This window comes from Clarias gariepinus, chromosome 6 (genome assembly GCF_024256425.1).
Source record: "Clarias gariepinus isolate MV-2021 ecotype Netherlands chromosome 6, CGAR_prim_01v2, whole genome shotgun sequence".
In the NCBI taxonomy this organism is placed as follows: Eukaryota; Metazoa; Chordata; class Actinopteri; order Siluriformes; family Clariidae; genus Clarias; species Clarias gariepinus.
This window is the reverse complement of record NC_071105.1, coordinates 9,695,543-9,715,345: the sequence shown is the minus strand read 5'-3', so window position 1 is coordinate 9,715,345 and position 19,803 is coordinate 9,695,543. Positions and strand designations below refer to the sequence as shown.

At 38.6% G+C, this 19,803-nt stretch overlaps 1 protein-coding gene across 2 annotated transcripts; it reads right to left on the bottom strand.

Annotated features, from left to right (window-relative positions):
- Positions 1 to 823: 823 nt before the first annotated feature.
- gpbp1l1 (GC-rich promoter binding protein 1-like 1) lies at positions 824 to 15,124 on the bottom strand. Of its 2 annotated transcripts, none has more exons than XM_053499161.1 (12): positions 14,946 to 15,124; positions 10,854 to 12,008; positions 6,942 to 7,055; positions 6,337 to 6,466; positions 5,898 to 6,217; positions 5,702 to 5,777; positions 5,380 to 5,576; positions 4,968 to 5,108; positions 4,708 to 4,863; positions 3,651 to 3,769; positions 2,818 to 2,917; positions 824 to 2,728 (listed from the first exon to the last, which is right to left on the bottom strand). In XM_053499161.1, the coding sequence occupies exons 3-12, from the start codon at positions 6,999 to 7,001 to the stop codon at positions 2,573 to 2,575; spliced, it is 1,455 nt and encodes a 484-aa protein (XP_053355136.1). In that variant the 5' UTR covers positions 7,002 to 7,055; positions 10,854 to 12,008; positions 14,946 to 15,124; the 3' UTR covers positions 824 to 2,572. The 2 variants fall into 2 exon arrangements, with proteins under 2 accessions (XP_053355136.1, XP_053355137.1); XM_053499162.1 differs by lacking the exon at positions 14,946 to 15,124 and adding an exon at positions 13,900 to 14,000.
- Between the last annotated feature and the right edge of the window lie 4,679 nt (positions 15,125 to 19,803).

Genomic DNA, 19,803 nt, shown 5'->3' with positions numbered 1-19,803 from the left:
TCAAAAAGAAAAAAAAATCAGGAGTGGCGATCACTTGGTGAAGTTGGAGTGAGCGCGAAGAAAACGAGATTCGAAATGACCGCAACTGGATTAAGAAACCTTCAACACATTAATAAAAATTAAAAAAAGTAGTGCTGAAGTGTCAACTTTGTAAAAAAAAAAAAATGTGATCAGGGCTGATCAGTGAACCACAGCTACTTTTAATAGTAAGAGTAGGAGAATTTCCATACGCACATAATGTGACAAGAACTCTCGTTTACATGTTGCACTTTTGATCAATGGAAAAGGGTCATGTGATCTGATGAGTGCAGATTGAGTCTATTCCAGAGCGATGTGGGTACGTCAGGGGAAGCGATGCACCATCATACATACTGTACAATCCTCTGGAGGAAGTGTTATGATCTGAGGTTGCTTCAACTGGTCAGGTCCAGACACAGCAATGTTATGTTAGCATTTTCAGACACAAACTGGCCACCACACTGTGCTCTGAAACAGGTGCTAGAGGATGTTGAACAAAATTATCTTTAGCCAGGCAGTGTAGCTTGCTAGACCGCATTTTGGCCTCATATTCTGATTTTTTTTTAATACAACCACAATTTTATTTTGTTTTATAATCCAAGTTTGTTTTTCCCAATTATTGTGCAAAGACCTGGGCAGAAAACCAAATGCTAGACATATTTGGCAAATTGGTGCAAAATATTTATTACAACTTCTTCATTTCACCCCCCCTTCAAGCTGCAGAATATTTTTTGCTTTGTCTTATACAGATAAACCCATATATGACACCTTATTATCTGCAAATAACGTTAACAAAATAATCATCATCTTCCAAAACTCACAATTTTTATTCTTATATTTTTTTTTTACAATCCACCCTGAATATCAAGGCTGCAGGAACAACATAATGCAAACAAAAGAAGAAGGAAAAAAAACTATTTATGTGGGATTTTTTACAGCTGTACCAACATAAAAAAAGAAACTTAAATCTGTAATAAAGCCTTTTTATACCCTATCAGCAAAAACAAGGTACAAAAAAATGGAGATGCATAATTTCCACCAGCAGTCCCTCATGAAATACAGAACATTTGCAGATGGGCATCTACTGTTCTATCAGCTGCACGGACAGAGGAGCGATCTAGAGTTCTCGTAAACGAGTTTGTGAACCGAACTTGTTTTTACAAGTCAGAGCTAAAAGGAAAGCTCTATAGAATAAATGCTCTTTCCTAACAAGCCAATCGCTCACTACATATTCGTTTCTTGCCAGTGGATTCAAAATGTGCTTGACAATGCGTCATTTTCCCCTAAATATATTTAAAGTCAGTATTTACTTACTGATTTCTTTCTTTTTTTTTTTTTTTTTTTCAACGGCAACCAGTAAAATTTATGAAACATCATGGTTGGATTGTAAGATGCTTAATCTCAATGTCATGGCTTTAAGAGAACATTAACCATATTTCTTTGAAAATGATCTTGTCATAGAACAAGAATAAATTTGATTGAGAAATTCTGCGAGAACCAAATCATAGAACTTTTGTCCATCGAATGAAGTTTATGTGCATTTATGAGGGTGAAAGGAAACCCATTGGTCGGTAAAGCTTTCCTCTATTACTTACTGCCTTTTCATAATGAAATCTTTTTCGTGTTCCAATGCAAGGCAATAAAATCATGTAAAGCTACATATCGAATCTGACGTGTCACTTCCGTCGTACATTCACAGGCTTGCTCACATTTAGTTCAAAATAAAGCAGGATGAGAACAGAGGAACCGGTACAGTTTGAGTCGAACACACGAGAAGAAAAAAGAGAAAAGAAAAAAAGAAGAAAAAAAAAAGCGCTCGGATCGTAGCTGCCAAACTGTACTACCAAAACCATAAAAATAAGAAAAATAAAATAGACTTCTGTTAGGTTTTGTTTTAGTGCTTTCTTGCTGGCTTGTGTTCATTTCAATGAGGGACTGGGAGCAACGCCGCTGTTAGTGGCTCACAATGATTGTTTCATCTTAACACTAATGCTACGAATTGTTTTCGCAAAAAGGAAAAAAAATATATTTGAGAAAGGTGTCAAAGCCATTTTTATATAACATTCAGATGAAGTCATATTCCACGTTAAGTCACGGTTATAATTGGTGTTATTATGAGTTAGTCTTTTCTTTTTCCCAAGCAAAAACAAACAAAAGAAAATCTGGTTGGGGGATGCGTGTGTGTGTGTGTGTGTGTGTGTGTGTGTGTGTGTGCGCATGTGTGAGAGAGAGAGTCTGAGTGTGTGTGCAAGAGAGTGTGTGTGTGTGTGTGTGTGTAAATGTGGCTTTAGATAGACATTTCTAGTCTGGGAAGAGAGGGAAAAAAAAGGAAAACCATGAGATCAGGAAAAGGAAGAAAGAAAAAACTAATTTCCCATTAAATGTCTCTTCAGTGTTCTCGCACTGGGAGATGACTGATGGCTCTTGTCCATGGAAACAACAGAATTCACTCATTTTCACTCTTTTTCGATTGAAATGTAAGGTAAGAGAGAGACGGACAGAAAGCGAGTGAGAGTGATTGAGGAAGAGGACAGAGGAGAGATTTAAAGCCACGTTAGGTGTCCTCGTCATCCGAAGTCTGGCTGCTACTGCTGGTCTCAGACTCGGAGCCTTCATCCAGACCGGTGTTGGTGGAGTTCCTCCAGGACAGGAGCGCCACAGCACGTGGCTTTGGGAGAACACCGTTACGGCCCAACCCATTCTTCTTCATCTGAGGAACGACACGTGCAAACCGTTGCAATAGGTAAAATATTTACATGATTTAGTAAAAACTTCTCTGCTCATCAGAGTGAAGTGTACCTGCTCAGTCTTAGCCTGGAACTCTTTGAGCTCGTCCTCTGTGAGGGGCTGGAAGTCGTCATTTTCCGGATATTCCTGCCAGCCCATGGCTTTCAGCAGCCTACGGAGATGAGAAAACAGACATTAAACAAGACCTTCTGACCAATCAGAATCAACAGTAAGTGGAAATGGCTGTACTTATGTGTTATATTATACTGTGATGTTTGTAAATATTGGCTGATTTAGGAACCTCCTCCATCACTTCTAAGTAAGTAAAGCAAAAAAAAAAAATTATATATATAATGTTTTAGTCCTTAATAATAATAATAATGTCGTTTTGTCATTCTATCTATATCGCAATATCATTTGAAAAAAATCAGGAATCCAGGACAATGAGATTTTGAATCTCACTGAGGTTTTCCATGCAAAATTAAGGCCAAGTGTAAAGGTTACATTTTCCATTAAGTGCTAATAACCAGGCAGCATAAAAATATTCTGTAATCTAATTATTTATAAGTCATAATTTTACAGCCCTTTTGCTTGTCTTAGATTAGCACCAAAACCACAGGGGATCAGAAGAAGAAATTCGTCCTTAATGGATGCTGAAAGTTATTTTATACATTAAAAAAATCTCTAATAACACACAAAAAAAAGTTGATAGAGGTTTTCCAAAAACAGTGCTTGTTTTCATATAAATCATCAGGGATGGCTGTAAGTTCCTTCCTACAGGTATGTATTGCATTTAAAGGCCTCAGGGAATATGTTTTTTTGTGTGTGTGTGTGTGTGTGTGTGTGTGTATGTGTGTGTGTGTGTGTATGTATGTGGGTGTATGTGTGTGTGTGTGATTGCTGACCGGTGTTCAGCCTCCAGTGAGCTGGATAGGTGCTCAGTGTCTGAGTCACTAAGAGAGTGAGACATGCCGTTCTCGTGGCTTTCCCCATACTCTTTAGGCTCAGGAGTACTGCTCTCTCCCTGAAACACACACAGCCGACTTTAAAACACACCAAAACAGACAGAATACTCCTAATCATTATCTATTCATTTATATAACACTCACCCGGTTCCACTCACTTAATACAATTTAGAAGCACTAATTAGCCTTATCTGCATTTCTTTGGACTGCGAGAGGAATCCGGCGTACCCGGAGGAAACCCACCAAGCACGGGGAGAACATGCAAGCTCCACGCACCCAGAACTGAGGCAGAAATTAAACCCTAAGCCCTGAAGGTGCGGGACTACAGTCTGCTAGCATTTCAATAAAAATATGCCGATATGAGATGTCATGTGTGTTTACATGAACACTAATTCTCCATAATAATCCGAGTAACAGCCCAATCAGAATAAAAATGCATCATGGAAACACCTTCATTGGAACAACGTGACTCGATCCGGCCTAGTCTGAACGAGTCTGAATGAGAGGAGTGGTATAAACCGTTGATCAAATCAAAAAGCTAAAAAAAAGTAACTTTTTCTGTTATATTTCCAGCAGATTAAAACTCTAATTTTAAACTAAAAAAATTGTACCATCCACAGAACCTTTAAAAGGATATGGTTTATACTTTTTAAAGTTTTTTATTTTAGAGTTTTAGATTAAATTTACTTAAAACAACGCTCAATTATAATTGCATATGTGCTTTTCAGGAAAAAGAAGAAAAAAAATCTTCTCTGTGTAAAATAAATATTTGTTGTAGTTTGTACTAATACCAAACACCTTGCACTTGTATCAACCTGGGCCACATTTTAGTAAGCAGACGTCTTATCAAGTTTCCTGCTGATTTCCCTGTCTTTAGTTGCAATGCAAAAAAAGCAAGCAAGGAGTGCAAATCAAGTGAAGAACAAATAGTTACACAAAAAAAAAGGCATAACAACAGGGGCGGGAGTATCACGTCATGCTCTCTCTATACTCTCACCTCTGTTGGAGCTCCAGGGCTGTGGCAGCTGCTCACCTCTCCATTCCTCTCGTCCTTCAGTCCACGCAGGAACTCGCTCTTACGGTCTGTGCCACGCCGCATCAGCTTCAGCCGAGGAGGAGTGATGTCTATGGGGGGAGTAGTGCTGGATGGTGGCTGGGAGAGACAGGACACAAAGAAAGATGAAGATAAATCAGCAACGGTTATGAAGTCCTTTCTGTTAATAAAGTGCTGCAGTACTATTTATTCAGTCTCCTCACCTCTTTAGGAGTGCCATGGGGTGGTGCGTTGACCGGGGTCAGAGGTTTGGTCACAGACACAGGGCTGGTGAAGGCTGAATCCCGACCGGAGAAATGCAAACCTACTTTAGTTTCCCTTCCACTGGGTTTCCAAGGGCCAGTCTAAGGACAAGAGAAGATGACAAGAATTTAACTAAAAAAAAGTGCAGTTAGTAACAGTTCATTCATGATTTAGCAAGGGACAGGGTTTACTCTTTCACATAGGGCCAGGTAGGTTTGGACATCTTTAATGAGATCCTCATTTACAAATGACAATGTATTTCAGTAAGCAGATTTACTCCGGTTATCTTTGTGTATTCGTCCCGTCACATCAGAACATAATTCATTACATGGGCAGCGTGTCACATTTTTTATTATTTTAAAGGTGACGTACTTTAGTTGGGGCAGTCGCAGGTTTGGGAACCAGGTTCTTGTAGACACTGGGTCCAGTGATGGGGACTTTGGAGCCGTTGGTAGGCAGAGGGCCGGCACTGGCGAAACCAGCGGAGAATGCAGCACTGGGGTCCTCCTTAGACACTTTCTTAATGACCAGCATCTTAGACATAGCCTGCTTAGCGCTGGGAGGATTCTCTGAAGAACAGGTAGAACAAGTACTGCTTACACAAAGCTGTGTGTAACGCATGACCAAAATCCTTCATGTTTTACACGACAACAGTAATAACCAAGCGCATCAGGGACTAAACATGCTTGCTTACCCCACACGCCTGCTGGAGTTCCCACAGCACGAGCCTGACTCACCGGCTTTCCAGTCGTCTCTGGATTCAGAGAGGGCTGCAAGCAGAGAGAATTGGTCAATAATCTTTTCAACAAATCAAAAATCTGGACTGAACTTTAACAGCAGAATAAAAAAAAAAAAATTATAATAATAATAAAAAATTATAAACAACTTACAAAATCCTCTTCAACAAACTTAAGCTTGTCGTCATTGCGCTCCTCATCAGAGTAACGGTCCTGGAAGGGAGCGCCACCTTTGCGTGGATGGAAGTTGCCGTTGCGCTGCCGATGGGCACCCTGCCTGTCCCGGTCGCCGCCGCCGCGTTTGGCATGGCGCCCGTGGTGGTGGTGAGGGCCCTCTTGGCCGCGTGGGGCCCCATGCCAGCTGGGGGTCTCCTTCCAGCCATGTCCGCTTCCCAAACCTCCCTGATTGCCCTTAGCGACACCAGAGTCTACAGAGTCATGCCTCAGCAAAGACGGCTGGAGCCACCCATCACCTGAGACATCACAGACACTTATTAGCCAAAGTGCACGTTTAAAAAAAAAAAAAGAGTGCAATTTCAAACAATTTTTTTTTTTTTGATGGACGTATGCGAGGAGTGTGTGCTTGTGTTACCCGATGGAGCGCGGAGCAGATCGTTGTTGAAGAAGCCGTCAGAGGAGTTGTGTCTGCGACGGCTCACTCCCGGCCGACCGTCTCCACGAGCACAGTGCTCACCATGTTTCTCAAGAGGGGCTGCAGGGGACTGCGACAAACACCGAACAGCACACGTCAGGAACACACACACACACATTAGTCACACTCATGACTAATGTTAGTGTTTGAGTGCACATTGACTGATTTTTAAATAAAAACTAAGCTTACTCTACTCATGTTATAAAAAGACAAAGAAATTTGTATTGTCATGGTATATTTTGAGATTCTGCATGTAAAGACTCCACGTGTGCACAATCTACATCTGTAAAGACGAGCTATCTGATTGGCCAGCTTCTTTGTTATGTATTCATAAATTCAGGATATTTTATTTTTAATTGAGGGTATAAATACAAAGGTTTTAAATCATTTCCTAGAAAACATCAGGCAAAGATTATTGCATCGGTATGGAATACTTTTCTGTTTGGATAAATTTGCGAAACTAGTTACTCCCCCACTTCTTTGCGTCTTTAGTCGAAGGACACCCCCCCAGCAATAAATTTGCATAAAAGTAGTTTGCTCCTCACCTTGGCAGGCTGAGGCGTGGAGAAGTTAAGCCAGGCTGGAACAAAGTCATGCTGCGCCATTTAGGTCCAGTGTCTCCCGTCAGTGGATCGAGGCATGAAACCTCATGGCCTGAACTTTAACAGTAAAAACAAAACCCAGCATTTACACATCCAAACTAAAAAACTATAATACGCATAAAGTAGAATCAGCGTATACAAAAAAAGACAGGAGGTAAGTAAACATACGGAAAACACACAGGTTAGGGTTACTAATAAATCCTCAACTTAAAAGCCTAGTTAAGATGATTGAGAATTGTTAGTGAAAAATTGGGAGACACCTTCGAATTCCATAGTTTTGTCCTGATTTTTCTTTCTTTCTACCTACATTATAATAGTGTAGACATCCCAAATATGAAATAATCTTTTTTGAACAGGTAATATTGAGATGTGTTTGCTATATATAATTTCACACCTGCTCTAATCGGAGGTGCTGGTTTGTTAATCGACTGGTAACTCCAAATGAACAACTTTTTTAATGATACCGGCGCCGAATCGATACTTTAAAACCGGTAAAAACGGCTAAAGTGTGCCTAAACCGAAAAAAATAAATAAATAAATAAAAAAGGTGGATGACATTAAAGGACTATTTTTTATTTGAAAACATTTTATATATATATATATATATATATATATATATATATATATATTTAAACAATATATCAAAGTTTAAAGTATACTTTTTTAAGTGAATACAAAATACAACAAATCTAGCTTTAGGCATTTAATTTAAGCGTGTTTAGCTTAGTGAGCTAACATTACCTGCTGCCATCAGAGCAAGTATAATTACTGCATTTACGCGGATGCTCTCGTCATAAAATAGCAACTGACTGTTGCTGTTGTCAATTACATGATTTCATTTCTGTTATTTCATAATTTTAAAAAAGTCCAGTATTGTTTTAGAATGTAGAAAATATACACAAACTTGTGATCAAACTTTTGACTGGTGCTGCACATACAATGATTTAATTATAAGGCTTAATTATACCACTTTTAAGATTTTTGCTAGAGCTAATTAGACAAATAAGTATATTTTAATTCTTTAAAAAAAATTATAAATTAGCTGTCTAAATATTTTCTCCCAATTCTCGAGTCCTGACTTGTGGATGGGATCAGTCAGGCAAGACATGTAAAGCTGCTCTTACTGCACCACAATGTGGCATAACTAACTCAGAGTGTGTTTTACCAGTTTCATTCACTACTGAATACCCAGCCACAGATGCCTCATCAGGATCTTAATTTGATTTTAACACTTTCTCCACAAGGAAATTGACAAATTGCCTTCTCTAATTAATACAGTATAACCAACTGCAGTTTAACTTTCGCTAAAGTTAAATAATCAGTTAGGATTCACTGTATATTTTTGAAATGTATTAAAACTTGTGCACTAAACAACAAACTCATTATTAATAACATGCTGACATTCTGCAGAAACACTGGCTATAATCACTTAAAATATCTAAGAAATAAAACTCTATAAACATTGTGAGATGAAAATAATCAGCTCCACTGTGTGACACAAAGCAGAGTTACGGTTATCACAACAACTTTCCCGAATAACAGCAATGTGTTTCACTCCTCTTAAATCACAGTAAACTGCCATCAATACCATATTTCATGATTTTTGTACAGTACATACTTTACACTGATTTACAGTTGACCCCCAAAGGTTTGGATGTGAAAGAAATGCAGAAAAATTCAATTTTAGTTTAAACCCTAAATATGCCCCAAGTATGCTTCCAAAACACCTAATGTTATTTAAAACTCAGTGTAATACATTAATACATTAGTCAAAAGGTGAAGACAAACCTGTATACTGTACAGTACTATACTGCTATGTTACCCCTTTATGTAATTTATGTACATTTTCTTTGATATAAAGGGTATAAGGGATAAAATACAGTATACATTTTTTTTACAGTAGTAATAATATCTTAATAATTCTCCCTCCCAAGATGTGTTTTCCTCTACAGTCATAAATTTTTTTTATAAAGTATTATATTTTATATGTAAATGTAGCTAAATTTACATTAATATTTATGTTACAAAATTACTATGTTCTTAATAGTTTAGCGTTAAAAAGCACAAAAAAAATATAATATTGCCCCAAATTTAAAAAAATAAAAAATAAAATAAAAAATTGCGGGGGATATTTGCGGTTTCAGCTAAATTGTGGGGGTTTCCACGAACAACTATTATTTAAGTTCTAAGAAAAAAGAAAGTCTAAGGACGCAAACTCCACGACTTGGTAATGTGGAATAGCCACAGAAACTCACTGGTTCATGTAATAGCTTATAAAGCGACATTGCCATAGCTTTTCTTATTTTTTAATTAAATTTGTTTAACAAACAAAACACAATCATGTTACTAAGAAAATGCACCATATAGAATCCTGTAGACCTGGTAGAAGACTTTAAGGATCAGCTTTATCTCTGACCGCACCGACATCAGAGCCGTGAATCATACAATCTGATTCAATTAAACTCGATAGCACTAGTGTTTATTCTCTGATTTCTCTCAAGCAGCTATATTTCTTATTAGGTTCTTATAGTACTAAAAACTTCTTAATGTACCTAATATGCATTACACAGCAGCCAGCTCTCCCTGAGTAATCCGATTGGACGAGAGGCTTTCCATGGGTGGTGATAACGGACCGTAACAGCGCTTAGATCCCGGGTCTTCTAATGGTCGTTAATTGCACAACACTTAAACAACACTTTGTCTAATAAATAATTCCTTAAAATTCATTACAGCCTCAGTAAAGCCTCAGTGTGTCTTAATTTACACCCAAAGTGAGTTACAAAGCTAACTAGCTTCTAACACAAGGCTGAATCCTAAATCCCTAACAGCAAATTAAAGGCACTACATGTGTTGAACAAGTGATTCTACACCCTACACAGCACACAAACTTTACATTAAACGCTTCTTGGGATCTAAACCCCGAAAATGGGAAGTTAACAGAGCTGAGTTCAAGCGGAAATATAAAGAGAAACTTTTTTAAACAAGGTTTGCAAGACTGTCAACCACCATTTTTTTCATGGTTTATTTTCCTCACCTTTTAGCTAAATAGTAACGGTGAGAATCTAAAACTACAACATCCGGGCTCTTCAATCACAGCTGTGCTTATATTCATCACAACAGCATTCCCTGCCGTGTAAAACTCCTTAAATGAAATGCAGTGTAACTTGGGTTGTAACTTTTTTTTTTTTTATGCCACGTCTCATACAAAGCTATTATCGTTTTTTTTTTTCCTGCTGATGTTCGGCGCCACACTCCGTTCCAGTAGGTGGTGGTATTGCATCAACCGGGCCGTAAATTTAAAAGCAGAAGACGTTGCGATACTCTTGATGAATGAGGAAGATGTAAGTGGGTTGAATTTTCTGCAGACACTGTGGCAGATTGTGGTAGATAAGGAGCTCGCCAACTTTGGAGAAATGTTTAAAGTTTACCTAAATAGTTCAAAAAGTGTTGGGGGGGGGAAAAAACAACTCAACAAACGATTCAATTGAGAAAAGACTCATAACCGCTGAAATTACACACTTGTGACACTGGAGACTCCTTCCATACATGTTCACCATATCAATAAACGCCCAACTTTTAATCTGTTTACATGCAGATGTAAGTGAAGTTTTTTTTTAAACTGTTAAAGGAAAATAATCATGACCTCCTAACCAATCAGAAATAAAAATTTGTTGCACCTTTGAAAGCTGCTATAAAAATGTAACCCATGAATCGTCATAAGAAATAACTTTACATATTGAGGAGAACGATCAGGATTATCTCTTTTGGAAGAATTATGCAGCACTGAGTTGTTAAAAAGATGTGCATTCAAAATAATTAAAACCTGAGCAGTTAATGTTATATAAAGATGCCTACCCCAGAGTCGTGAGCTCTGTAGTCCAGCGGCCTGTGCTTGGCTTTCTCCCTGCACACGATCACACCGGTCCACTCACGCAGCTCGAGGTGTGCGACCGAACGGCAGCCAAAGTACAACACACGCTCGCCACAAACAAATTCCAGCCTCCAGGATGGTGCAGTAAGTGAGGTCACCTCGATTTGGTGTCAGGATATCCCACGTAATGTAAAAAAAAAAAAAAAAAAAGAAAAGGAAAAAAACACGGCTGTAGTGGTCAGCGGCCGAGAAGGAGCGCTTTTGATCGATGGTGGTGGAAGTACAAGATGTAGAAAGCAAGCTGTGATGCCTGAGTGACTCTCCAGGACAGCCTCAATTCATTTCATTACAGAGTGCATTGATAAAATGACATGGAAGAAAGAAAAGAAAAGAAAAAAAAAATCCCAAAACCAGTCTTTGTATCTGGAAGGCTGTAAAAGCAGCACGTTGTGCTTGCTTTGAAGCTCAAAAACTCCTTTCACAAACTCATCGTAAGTCGAGGATGCACACACACAGGAAAAGAAGAAAGAGCGTGGGGCTGCAACCACACAACGCTTCGTCGAAGAGAGTCACGAGCAAAAATTATGTTCACCTCATTAAAACAGTGAGGGTGCGAGATCAAGGTGAAAAAAAAACAAAAAGGGGGCCGACGCGTCACATCACAAAAACCGCGCGCGCCTGGTGCTACGGTGTCATAGGCATTGCTTTAGTTTTCAGCAGCTCATACTTTGGGCCATAGCAGGTGACAGCAGAGCGAAAATGAAACTTGACATCATCTTTAGCTGTAGTCACTCGTAGGCCGGTATCACGTCAGAGACCCCGAGTATTGGAAACGAAGTACAATCCGATCCTTCACAAATCTGACGATTTTCCAGTTCATCAACTCAGAGTACGCTCGAACAGACGACACCGAGGAGACTGCAGCTTTTCCACAGACGTGTCGTTACGCAGAGTACGCTGGGCATTCGGGTGAGCCACGCGCAGCGCCGATCTTAGAAATCCAAACGTAATAAAAGAAGAAAAGGGTGCGAGGGTTTAATTAACTGTAGCTTGTGTAGGATGTGGTGGTGTTCAGGAAATATCCAGTAACCTCCTGCTTCGCTTCACTTCACTTCTCCACTCCGCTTTGCAGACCAACTCTGAAACAAGAATCAAGAAACACAGCTGTCAAAATGTGCTTGAAAACAGAGGGAAATTAACTTTTAAAATAAGATTTTAGGATAAAGATAATATAAAGAGATTTATTGTCATTTTAGTAATAAAATGAAATTTGTCTGGTAGCTCCCAGACCAGCAGCGTTGTAAGAATAAGACAAAAAAACATATATAAATGCTAAAAATACAAATATAACAACATATACGATGAAATATATGTACAGTAAGACTCGGATGGTGCAAAACGTTCCGTGCAAACAGGTAATGTCAGTAAGAACAAAGTATTGTAAATGTTAAATAACTGTATTTACAGTTTTAGGTGTAAAGTTATGATTTGTTGTTACTCAAGACGTGCATCAGCACTGCATTTAAAATTATTAGTACTAGTATTTGATATATTTTCATCCTGATGATGTAATTCAGGATGTAAAACTGTACACAAGAAATTTTATGACTTCATCAAATGCAGGACACAAATACTTTGACAGAATATCGACTCTGAAGTGCAGTTTTAGGATAAAATCATAAATGCACCAAAATTTATCATCACATCACACTTATAACTGCATGACCAGTGCATTGTTGTTTGTTTTTGTTGCCATAAGAGCGACAACTTGTCTAGCCTCGGAACGAGACGATTGTTCTTGACAGATATTCAAACAGCACGCAGATGTCCTTCCCATGACCTGTGTTGATGTTTTACTCGAGAACTTCAATTCTATTCATGGTTAAAATAATAATACTTTAAGATTCTTAGATATTTGTCTGAGACAGTCCAACCTAGGATTAATTAACAATCCACCTTCATGAAAAAGAAGGAAATAATTAATTGTTGTACTAATGGCGACAATTTTTCTGTGCATATATTTTTAATCCCAACAACAAGGACAGATGTTCGTAACAAGAACGGATTTTTATTTACTTCTTAAGATTCGGCATAATACTCATGTTCATTCTCAGCTGCGGACATGATGTCAATAATGAGTAAAATTATTCGCATCAGGCGATACTGGTACTAAAAATGTAGATACAAGTGTTTTTTTGGTATACTTGATTAGTACAAAAGAGCAACATGAAACTAAAAAAAGTGTCATCAGCTCACATGCACCGATTACACCACAGCAACGTGACAGCTCTAATAACACCCGAGGCCATGTTTTAATGAACAGGAGAGAAAAGACTCTATTTTTCACATAAACATGTTTTCCATGTGCGCACACGAGACTTCAGTGTGTTTCAGTGTGATGAATTACATATCACCGCACTGACTCCTGTATTACATTTACAATACAGATAAACAGATTGATCGGCCAGTGAGCAAACTATGTGAGCGAATTAGAATAAAACCCACACATTATACACAATTGCACCAATCTTAAAACAGTGGCATTAATTAGGCATTAATTGTGTGTATTAGAAGTCCCACATGCCCGTGCTAGAATCCGTGCACACACACACACACACACACACTCAATGTCAATTTGAGTTGAGACATTTGAGGCGGTAAAACTTTGCCATTTCTTTATAATCCTACAAATGGCGCGCTCTGATCGATTTACCTATTATCATTCCGTGTGGTAGGAGTAAATCATTCGCCGAGTTTGTTTGAAAATGACAATGATGGCGGGTGACAGTGACGCATGCGGCTCAAAAAACATGTGAAACTCTCGATTTTAATGTTATTTTTGTATTGTTTAAATGCCGTGCTTGGTTTTTTAAGTGGGGAAACTAATGTTATAAGGAATGGGGTATTTTTAATCCATAGTTAAACCATTCTTACAGGTAAAGAAAAAATTATAGCAAAATCGGAGAGCAATGTAATATCGAATCGGTATATTTATAATATCGTGAACCGCAATATTTATCGGATCGTTACCTGTGGTATCGTCATAATGTAGCATCGGGAGGTGACTTGTGGTGATTCCCTTATCATCCCTGGTGTTTACTCTCTCAGTGTCGCTGTTTACACAAACATCACTGTAAACACTACAAAGCCCGAGGAAGAATACATAAATAAAAACGTGTTTATAAAGGAAGATGATGTTACTTATACTTTTAATGACATAAAAATAACAGAAGTGGCGTTACGACTTTCGGCTAATCGCCGTCTCCGTGTTTACCTTAGCGCCGTTAATCAGCTCACGCGCACGCCGTGTTATTTATTTATTTATTTGCTTGCTTTTGTTTGTTTATTTATTTATTTTTGGCTACAAAACGCCTGCTGGCGCGTATGGTTCATTTAAAAATAAAAAAAATAAACACCCTTAAATACGTGTGTCTGCAGGAGTATAAAATTCACACAACTGCGACTAAGCAAAGAGTTAGCTTAGCATACCTAGCAAGTAACTTGAATGATGTGTATAAGCTAGCAAAGCTAATGTGCTAACCTTGAGTCCTAACGCAACAAACCAACCAACAATATACGCACATACATGTTATACACTTTTAAACAGTGCTATTTATTGTAATTTTCTATTATTAATAATACTGTTAGTGGAAAATGCACACCGAGAAGTTATTTGAAGAATTAGCAAGCTAGCAAAAAAAATTGGTCGCGCGCTGTGACGTTAGTTCTCGGAGTGTGTAGGCCATTCAGTGTGTTCACTTACTAGCATGCTAATGCTAATGCTAACTGTAATAAACCACGCGTCACGGCTTTAAGGTGAAGGATCGCCACGCAGCTAAGAGTGCATTTGAAAGTTACACTCAATATAAAGACGCTAATGCTACTCGAGCTAATGTCTGTTTGTTTTTTTAGCCCTGGTGCTAGCCCAACGAGCATGCTAACGAGTTAGCAATTTGGTCAAAAATAAAACTGTTGCAAAATGGCTCCCTCCCTGTAGCAGGCTGCGAGTCGGGACGCCACACACACATACACACATACATACATACACACATACACCATCTGCACGCGCACGCTACCTTCAGATCCGCTGTCCAGTCCAGTCCAGTAAGTTCCACAGATCGGCTTCTAGTCCTAAAGCCAGGTTATGATGTTTATTTTATTCGTGTTTGCGGTTGTTGTTTTCTGTTTGTGTTTGTAAGCGACACACACACTCCGCTCCGTCTGTCCTGTTCCTGTCTACTGCTCACACAGACCTGCTAATCGATCACAGAGCGCGCGTGGCCGCGTCACAACATTCCGCCGCAAGGAGCGCGCGCACAGACAGACGGACAGACAGACAGAGAGAAAAAGAGGGACCTCGCGACACAAACACACAGCATCATCACTGTCTCGAGAAAGAGTTAGGTAATAATTATGACGAAGATGATGATGATGATGATGTTTACATACCTCTTTCTGAGTGCTGTGATGATGATGATGAAGATTATGTTTACCTAACTATTTCTCAGTGCTGTAATAATGATGATGATGTTTACCTAACTCTTTATGAGTACTCTAATAATGAGGATGATGTTTAACTAACTCTTTATGAGTACTCTAATAATGAGGATGATGTTTAACTAACTCTTTATGAGTACTCCGATAATGATGATGAGGATGATGTTTACCTAACTGTTTCTGAGTGCTGTGATAATGATAATGATTACCTAACTTTTTATGAGTACTCTAATAATGAGGATGATGTTTACCTAACTCTTTATGAGTGCTCTGATAGTGATGATAAGGATGATGTTTACCTAACTGTTTTTGAGTGCTGTGATGATCGTAATAATGATGAAGATGACTTTTACATAACTCTTTCTGAGTGCTGTGATAATGATAATGATGATGAAGAGGATGATGATAATTACCTAACTCTCTCTCGAGGCAGTAATGATGCTTTGTCTGTGTCCCTCTTTTTGTCTGTCTGTCTGTCTGAGATTATCAGCATAATTAGCATAATCATCATCAACTCACATAAAAAGTTAAATAAACATCATCAATATCATCAACAACTTAACTGCATATACATTTGGGCATTTGGCAGAGCGACTTACATTTTTTTTTTTTATCTCATTACACATCTGAGCAGTTGAGGGTTAAGGGCCCAACAGTGGCAACTTGGTGGTTGTGGGATTTGAACCTGGGATCTTCCGAACCGTAGTCCAATGCCTTAACAACTGAGCTGCCCCCGGCCCCAGGCATCTAAGAAAGAGTTAGGTAAACGTCATCATCATTATGATCATTACTGTACACAAAAATAGGTAGTAACTCATCATCATCATTGTCATCACAGAATACAGAAAGAGTTAAATAAAGTACATCATTTTTATCATCATAGCAAACATAAAAAGGTAAAAAAAAAAAAGACATATTCATCACCATTATCATTATTATCATCACAGCACACATAAAGACTTAAAAACACATCAACATCATCATCAACACTGCACACGAGAAAAGGTGGTAAACATCAAAGAGGTGGGTACTCATCATCATCATTATCACAGCACACAGAAAGAGTTAAATAAATATCATCATCATCCTCATCATAGCATACAGAAAAAATAGGTCCACATAATCATCTTCACAGCACACAGAAAGAGTTAAATATATGAATCACTCACTCATTATCTATACCGCTTATCCTGTATTCAGGGTCACGATGGGCCTGGAGCCTATGCCAAGAGACTTAGGGCACGAGGCTGGGTACACCCTGGATAGGGTGCCAATCCATTGCAGGGCACACATAAACACATAAATAGTCCAGGCAATTTGGGAAAGCCAATAAGCTGACTGTCTTTGGACTGTGGGAGGAAACCGGAGTACCCGGGGGAGAACATGCAAACTCCATGCACACAGAGGCGGAATTGAACCCAGACCCTGGAGGTGCAAGGCAACGGTGCTAACCACTACACCATTGTGCCGCCTAAATATATAACATCATCGCTGTAATCATATGTAATCATCACTGTACATAGAAAATAATTAAACATCATCATTATTATCACCACAGCACACATAAAAGTTAAATAAATAACCATCATCATCAGTATCATCATCGTCATCACTGCACATAGAAAGAGGTAGGTACACATCATCAACATCATCATCATTATCATGGCACACAGAAAGAGTTCAATAAACAACATCATCTTTCTCCTTTTCATTGTTAAGGCACACAGAAAGAGTTAAGTAAATTACATTATCATCATTATCATCATCATCACAGCACAATGAAAAAATGTAGGGACACATCATCATCATACTCACCGCACACAGGAGGAGTTAAATAAATGACATCATCATCATAGTACACCGTAAAAATTAAGTAAACATCATCATCATTATAATCATCACTGTACATAGGAAGGGTTAGGTAAGCATCTTTATCATCATCATAGCACACAGTAAGAATTGAGTATACATCATCATCACTGCTCACATAAAGAGTCAAATAAATAATAGATTATAGTTTCATCATTATCATGATTATCATAATCAACACAGCACACAGAAAGAGTTTTAAAAAATTATATCATCATCATCAACATACGACACAAAAAGACTTAGGTACACATCATTGTCATCATCATCATGACCATCCTCATCATCATCTCGCCACACTGAATGAGGTAAGTAATCATTAACGTCATAATTTTTTGTCGTATTAAAGTAAACAAATTGCACGATAAAACTTGTTCAAGCTGTAATGTCTACTCTAAATAAAATTATAATTCATATTTCAGTGCTTCTTTGATTTCCACACCTACATTTTAACATTTTATATATTAGTGTATTTACATTGTACTGTATCTTAAACACATTCTCTCAGTGTTCAGTTCAGTGCTCCATACATCAGCTCTCTGTCTGTACTTACTCAGTAGACAGTTTCGAACCATCAGAGGGTGCAGTCATTGTTCTCTGCCAGCCCTCTTCAGTCTTATTAGGAGTTAAAGACTTTGCTGTTGTCTCACCTTCACTACACAACAGGGTGTTGGGGAACCTAGTGATGTCCACTACCTGGAAGAGGAAGTTGCTCACTGTTTCCACTGTGTACAGGGGTGTGTGATATCTCAGGTCAAGTTATGAACAATCACCTCTTTTATCTGACTCATAAAGAAAAAGACTGTTCTCGCACCAGATCTCAAGCTGTCTCACTTCCTCTCAGTCTCATTGTTGATGCTGAAGAACAGTCTTAATGATGTGGTTGCTGTGATGTTTGGTTTCACAGTCATGGGTTAGCCGTGTGTACAGCGTTCAGGGTGATGGAGTAGATGGTCTGGTGAATCCTGATGTTTTTATACTTGGTGATTTTCTAATGCCATAATCTTAAAGTTAAAGATTTTAGTCTGAGTGAGTATAGTTTGTGACAATAAAGGTGGGTGGGATACGGCCAGGTCAGCATGCTTCCTCAGCACTCAGAAAAAGATGATTAATATTCATTCAGGATTTGATGATTAATTGGTTAAAGTTTAAGAACTAAATTAATAAATATGTTGTTTTTTTAGAGTGAAATCAGTAATTGCTGTGCTTCACAGGGAGAACTTATATCTGTGTTTCCTTCTGGCTCTCCCTTTTAGTTATACTGTCATTAGTTATTCCTGACAGAGTTCCTGGTTGTACTCTGTACTAAAAATACATTCACCTTATACATGTGACTGTGAACATACCTAACTGTTATCTCTCCTCTCCTCTTCTGACCTGTCTGACTCATCCTGGTTCCCTGTTTCTGGTTCTCATCACATTTAGGCCCTGTGTGGTCTGCTTGGGATGCGTGTGGTGACTGAGGACCATGAAGAGGGTCTTGAACTCGGCCGATGCAGACAGCTGTTCTCTGATGACTTGTGACTGCAGTGGCTCAATAGTCCAGGACTGAAATTCCCACAATCAGATTTGTGCCTGAGCCTCCAATAATGAAACTATGAACTTAAACACCTCTCCTGTCATAATGAACTTCCAGTCTCTTAACACACAGTATGACTGCAGATCTATCCCCACTATCCAATATCACCCAAATGAGGATAAGGTCCCTGTTAAGTCTGGTTCTTCTCAAGGTCTCTTCCTATTGCCATCACAGGGAGGTTTTCCTTGCCGCCATCGCCCTCAACTTATCTGATCATTTTGTTTAACGCATATTTTGTCACACATTTCACACTCATTTCCCTTATTTTCATTTGATTCTGTAAAGCTGCTTTGCGAATAGGACCATTGTTAAGACTGATCAGCCATAATATTATGACCACCCAGGTAATATTGAGTAGCCCCCCCCCCCCTTTTCCACCAAAGCAGAAATGACCTGTGTGTCCTGAGACCGTTTTATTGAAACCAGCATTAACCTTTTCCTTAATTTGAGCTACAGTAGCTCTTTTATTGGATTGGATTACACGTGCCAGGCTTCACTCCCCATGTGCATCAGTGAGCTTTGGTCACCATGACCCTGTCGCCAGCTCACCGGTTTTCCTTTCCTGAATAATGTTTGGTATGTCCTGATTACTGTAGACCAGGAACATCCCACAAGGGTTGCAGTTTTGGAGTTGCGTATGGGAAGTGAAGGCTGACCCGTGTCGCCTAATCCAATAGAAGCACCAGTGTAGATCGAATTGATGAAAAGATTAATGCTGGTTGTGATAGAAAGGTGTCAGCACACAGAGTGCATCACTGTTATGGTAGCAAAGGGGTGTTCTGTTATGGCTACTTAATATTAGGCAGGTGGTCATAATGTTATGGCTCATCAGTGTATAAATAAAAATTTTAATAAATTGAGCTGAATTAATTGCACTTTAATATACAATACACCAAAACGTATATATTAAATGCATAACGTTTAGGGTTGAAACTGATACCAACTAAGACTTAATTAATAAATTGTTGTTTATTTTATTTTATTTATTT